At 49.4% G+C, this 6,000-nt stretch overlaps 1 protein-coding gene across 6 annotated transcripts in view; it reads right to left on the bottom strand.

Moving 5' to 3' along the window:
* Positions 1-1,396: 1,396 nt before the first annotated feature.
* The window catches only part of FUBP3 (far upstream element binding protein 3), a 39,134-nt gene continuing 34,530 nt past the window's right edge, over positions 1,397-6,000 (bottom strand). For 4 of the 6 annotated variants that reach the window (XM_064394134.1, XM_064394135.1, XM_064394136.1 and 1 more), the window contains 3 exons: positions 4,612-4,683; positions 3,785-3,912; positions 1,397-2,766 (listed from right to left, as the gene is read on the bottom strand). In XM_064394134.1, coding sequence (XP_064250204.1) covers positions 2,758-2,766; positions 3,785-3,912; positions 4,612-4,683 — 209 coding nt within the window. In that variant the 3' untranslated portion in view covers positions 1,397-2,757. The remainder of the gene's footprint in view (positions 2,767-3,784; positions 3,913-4,611; positions 4,684-6,000) is intronic. The other 2 variants (XM_064394139.1, XM_064394140.1) reach the window with 1 other exon arrangement.

Genomic DNA, 6,000 nt, shown 5'->3' with positions numbered 1-6,000 from the left:
AGGAACCCAGAGGCCACCAGCTCCTCGTGAAGTGCTGAGGCATCTCTGCCTCAAACCCTGCCCCTCTCCAGCCCGTCATGGACTCACAACAGCTCCACATCCACGGTCTCTCTGCCCAGAGCAGGCAGCAATAATGGAAAACAAATCGGTGAACTTGGGAACGTTTCAAGCACTTCATCCTGCCAGGACACCAGACTGCTGATGAAACCCCAGCTTTGCAGGCACCATCTTAATGACAGGCCAAATTTCAAAGGCTTGCAAACTATTTCTTGTGCTGCTGCCCCACCCCCTCAATAAAAGGTTGCATCAGAAAGAGATATTTCCATAATTTATAGTAGGGGCATTTCACTGGGGAGACTCACTCATCTGTACTTACAGATACATTTAAGAAAATGCATCCTCCCACAATCCTGCGCCATTTACGACTATTGGCACAATCTGTAATCCTCAGTCTTCAATTAAGGGACACCTTAGGGTTCATTATCACACAATTGCTCCCTGTGAACCATGCCAAATGCTGTTTTGGCACAGAGCTTGGAAGATGAATTAGAAGGAAGTCTTCTCGGTAATGCCCGCTCCCAATTCCCATCAGCAGCCTTTATGCCCTCCTCTAGCCATTTTTTCCCCCCTCTCCCCTCTTTCCAAGTGGCTTTTACTATCCCATCTTTCAATGTCTCTCTTGATTCTCTGGAGGTATATTTAGAGATGCTACATCTCCTTTTCTTCCGGCTCTCAATGCGCCTCCCGCTCCCGGCTTTGCAGATGGGATCTTCTTTCCTCCCTTCCCCCGTCACAAACGCCCACGGCTGCCTGGGAGCAGGGCACGGAGCTGCCTGAGGCTGGAGGAGCTCACAACTCACATTTTACAAGAAAGGAGCTACAGTTATTGCCAAACTTGGTCTGGGCACAACTAATGCCCCCAACGCAGCCAGTAATGGCCAGAGCCACGTTCCTCCATCCCTGTCCTCAGTGCTGCTCCTTCCAGGGATGGATCCTGATGGATTCAGCCACAATCTGGGGAAGAGCAACAAGTCCAGAGCCTTAAAACCAGGGGCTGCCAACTCCTCAGCAGTAAAACCATCACAGGGCAGCAGAGGAAACCTCCTGGTGTTAGCACAGACCCTTCTGGCCCAAACAGCGGCAATGCCAGAAACTTCCACGGGGATCCTCGGTGTCACAGCACCAGGGGATGTGACAGTGACAGAATTTCTCCAGAACAGCACCAGAGGATGTGACAGTGACAGAGTTTCTCCAGAACAGCACCAGAGGATGTGACAGTGACAGAGTTTCTCCAGAGTTAACGCTGATGCTGCCCTCAGTGAGCACCCCAAACTCCCCGGACGCGGCGCGAGGAGCCGGGGTGGGAGAGGGAACAACGGAGTCCAACAGACAGAAATACTTGGCCCACAAGACACCTTGTGGAAATTTTATTATATAGAGTGTAAAATGCAACTGTCAGTCAAATAAAAAGAACACTTTTTTTTTTTTTAAAACACCATGCTCAACATTATCCAATCGCGGTTCTTTATAGTTAGACATTTCAAGCATAAGGAAAAATAAGGAAAGAACCCAAGAACAGTAAATTCAGTACATTTAAAAACGGAATGTCCCGCAGGGCAATTAAAAATGCAAGAAAAAATAGCTTCAATTCCGTTTTTCCTTTAAAAATACACTGTTATCTGTACAAGAAACACTACAGTAAACATCAGAAATCATATTATCCCTTTTATTAAATCAAAATTATTTAGCGCATACTGTGGTTAATACTAGATTCATTTATTTCTCTAGGTAATTTGACAAATATTAGATAAGAAAATATTTAAAAGAAACGAAAAAGCAGAAAACACCTTGGAATTAAAAAATAGTTACTACCTTTTATACGGTTTTATGTTCCACAGTGTTTGTTAAAGGTACTAATAGCAGATTCATTTTAATATTAAAAATTACAGTATTTATATTTCTGAGAGCATAGAAGAAGTTTTTTTTCTTTTCTTTTTTTTTTGTTTTTCTTTTTTTTAACAAGCTTGGAGGTCTTAGATACATAAATGCAACTAGCAATGGAGACATGAAAACATGTATTGCTAAAAAAATTAACACATTTTTATATTACCCCTTTAGACTCTAGAAATTATACAAACCCTACAAAATGCCCCCCCAACTTGCAAACAGTAACTGTTTCAAATACAGAAATCATATCATTAATTACAATACATATCATAGTTCAGTTTTTTAAAAATGCAATAAAATCAAAGACAGCCAAGATACAAGAAATTAGAAGTAAAACATTTAATGAATTTACATATTTAAGAATATTTAAATACTGTTTAAATTTTTTTTTTTTCTTTTTAAGATTTGTTACATACCACCTAAGACTTCCAAGCCACTCTTTCTGTTCCAACAGAAAAGATCGAAAATTAAAAGGAAAAAAAAACAACAGACAAAAAACCCACATGTTGAAATGTCACAGCTCTGGGGTGTGTTTTGGTGCCTCCAAATTCTCTGGCTTCTCTCCAAAAAGAATCCTGGAGGTTTTTTTTAATATAAATTTGGAAACAAAATTACCAGCATGTCCATACGTTTAGTACATTACTAATTGTTCCTGATTCTTAGAAAAGTTCAGTATAGATTATCCTACAGCTAGTGTTTCACAAACAGAAAAGTCTTCATCAAAATGTTGTAAATCTAGAAACCTCTGTTACAAAAAGGTTTTCTTCCACAACGATTCCAAGGAAAAAAAATTGCCACGAGGACCTTGTTCTACTGCTCCTGGAAAGAAAGAGAGGAGAGAAAAGGAAAAGTTACTGAGCAGCAGGAAATTATCCAAGCTGCCGAGCCCTCCTCCCCCAACACAGGTCTGTCCCCGCTGCAGCCGCGCGGGAAACGGAGCTCAAAGGATGCTCTGAGCTGCCAGCAGAGCCCTCTGCCCCAGCGCTGTCCCAGAGCTCTCCTGCCCTCACCACACAAGATCCCTCTCTCCAGCAGGGCAGCTCGGGGAGGGATGAAGAGAAGCCCTTTCATCACCGAGTCCAGCTCACGGCCGGCCAGCGCCCGCGGCGAGCGCCCGGCTGCACCGCGCCGGTGTGAGCGGGGAGAGCAGGGAGAGCAGCTGCTGGGGGCTGGCATCCACAGCAGCCGCTGCTCCCGGGAGCCAGAGCTACGTGTGGAGCTGTGGGGACAATGTCAGACCACAGCAAGGTGCCCCTGTGCTTTGCACAAACTTTTTGCTGCTTTGTTTGCTCCGCGAAGCGCCGAGTGTGATCAGGATAAATCTCACACAACTCTCTGGTGCTGAGAGTCACACTGAGTGACAGCTGAGAGGAGATTTTATTCGAAAGCAGGTTAATAAAAATTATTTTTCAACGGTTTTGATCTGTTTTGGGACAGGGAGATGGTGAGCACACAGCTCCTGTCCCAGCACGAGAAAAGCAGCGCCTGCACTCCCAGTTCTGGGATGTGTCAGTGCTGTGCTGCCTCACCAGCCTGGCTTCATCATTCCTTTTACTTTAATTCCCCAAAGTCAAACAACTGCCTGGGGGCTATTATGAAAGGCTCCCAGAAGAAACAAAAAATCTCCCAGTTCTCTCCCAATAAACTCCTGACCCACCCTGTACAGGAAAATAAGACTTTGATGTTGAGGTAACACTTCTGTGATGACTTCCTCAGCCACAAAACATCTCTGCTTCACCAAGTGAGCCTGAGGGAGAGTCCCTGCACTAGGGCAAGGCCAATATACCCAATTGCCCAAGAGGAGGAGCAGAGGGGTTTGGGGAAGGTGAATACAGACCTGGCTGTGGGCCTGAGCCTGCCCTAGTGTCTGCCCATAGTAGGCAGCCTGCTGTCGGTAATACTCTGCCCAAGCCATCGTGTAGTCCGGCTGGGAACTTGCCTGAGAAGCAGCACTGGCAGCATGACCTGGAGGGAAAGAATAAAAAAGGAAGAGATAAGCAATTCCAGAAGTCCAAGCCCAGGTTTAGGATGTCCTTTTGCCAAGCTTAATGAAGAGCCAGCCCCCTTCAGCTGCTGCAGACACCTGACAGAGCGACACCGGCTCCGCTGCGTGGGATGGCAGGATGGCTCCAAGCTGGACTGTGAGGAACAAGCCAAGAGCAGGCAGAAAGCACCCAGAGCGTCCCTGCAGCTGCAGGGACAGGCTGACAGCCTGCACACCCCTCATCCTCAAAGGTGCAAAGCCTCCAGCAGCTCCATGTCAAAGCAAGTCCAGAGGTCGGGATCATGCACTCCGTAACGCCGTGGAGAGAGCCAGGCCTGTGACCTTCCATGAGCTCTCCTACCCTCTCACAACCCAGCTGCAGCTCTCTGGATTTTGCCAGCAGCAGTTCCTGCGTGCTCTGTGTTTCCCCAGGCAGGCTGGCTGCAAGCATGGGCACGAGGGGAGCGGGGCTCAGTGGGAGCTGCTCTCCCGAGACGCGACAGCACAACCGAGAGCTTTCCGTGGGAGCACTACATGCACCATCACCAACAGGGCAGGGCCAGAGCATCTGGAAAGGACTGGAAGCTAAAAACGGCAGGGATGGAGACGCAAGTCATCGGATTAGAGTAAACTCCTTGTAACCAGAGCTGATTGATCTCCAGTTAGCCTGTTTCACTCACTCTGTTTTTTGAAATACTCCTCCCATGCTTTGCTGTAATCGGGATGGCTGTTCTGCTGCTGGCTCTGTTGGCCTGTGCAAAGATGACAACAAGGGGCACGTCAGTATGGGACAGGTGACAGTTTCCAGCCAGTGACATCTGCCTCTCCATTAGACAGGCCCTGGGTCTACCCCAGTTACCCAGACTTGACACTTCAGCTTCCACTTTTCTACAGTGTTGGGCATCTTCAGCTCAGTGGAAGCCGAGGAAAAGCTTGAATTCCTGATCTCACCTCACCTACTGAAGGGCATGAAGCCAAATGTCACCCTGCTGAGACCTGCTCAAGCCAAAGCACATGGTGGGAGCTGCCCAGTCTGCAATCAGCCACCCTGGGCTGCCAGTCTGCTTGCACTCAGTGCAGGAGAGCTGAGACACCTGACACAGCTGAGACACCTGGCACAGATCTCAGATCTGTCACCTCCACAGAGCAGCCAAGGGAACAGCCGTGTTTGGAGTCACCTCACTTGTCTCTCAGGGGCTGCATCCTTCACTCCTGCTCTTCTCAGTGGAGCAGAGCTGAGGGACCCCTGTGAGCAATGCCCCTCCATACACCCTGCACACACACGAGCCTCCACAGCATGACCTGCACAACTCCGGGGCAGTCACTCAGCTCCCGACTCCTCAAGGTGCCACAAGCCCTGCCCAGGGCACAGCCAGCTCCAAAGGGCACTGCCAGCTCCACAGGGCACTGCCAGCTCCAGTGAAGAGGCAGCCACGACATCCCAAACAGCCACAGCTGGCTCATGGTGTCATCTCCAGGCTCCTACACTGCTCCAAGGGAAGCAGTGCCAGATTTCCTCTCAGACCCCAAACCTTGGGCTCCACCCAGCCCAGACTCCCCATCCTTGAGGCACTAAGGCACCTTCAACCCAGCACAGCCAAGTGCTACAGCTGGGACAGAGGAAGGATACCTGCCCTTCCCACACTTCCCTGGATCCCAGCAGGAGCACAGAGCCTCAGTGAGACACAGGACACACAAGCAGCAAACAGCAACTGGGAGCTGCAGAGAGGCACGGCAGGAGAGGGGAGCACGAGCCACTGGGGACAAGGAGAGAGGCAAGGACAGAGGCCACGCGTGGAGCAGAGCTCTCCCCATCCCATCCCATCCCATCCCAGCTCCATGCACAGCCCAGCCCCGACGCCGGCCCGAGGGGGGCTTTGAAGTGGGGGGAAGGGGGAAAATAATACACTGCAAGTGTGAAGTGGGTGGAGGGAACAGGGCAGCAGTGTCCTGTCCAGGGGCATAAAAGCGGGTTAAAAGACTTGACCAACGCTACAAGTCAGGACCTTTTCTGGCAGAGGTCAAGGCTGCCTCAACTGTCCACCTGCTAATGCCAACAAAGGACCTCC

Source organism: Passer domesticus, chromosome 18 (genome assembly GCF_036417665.1).
Source record: "Passer domesticus isolate bPasDom1 chromosome 18, bPasDom1.hap1, whole genome shotgun sequence".
Taxonomy (NCBI): Eukaryota; Metazoa; Chordata; class Aves; order Passeriformes; family Passeridae; genus Passer; species Passer domesticus.
The sequence above is the reverse complement of the archived record's forward strand: the minus strand, read 5'-3'. Positions and strand labels throughout refer to the sequence as shown.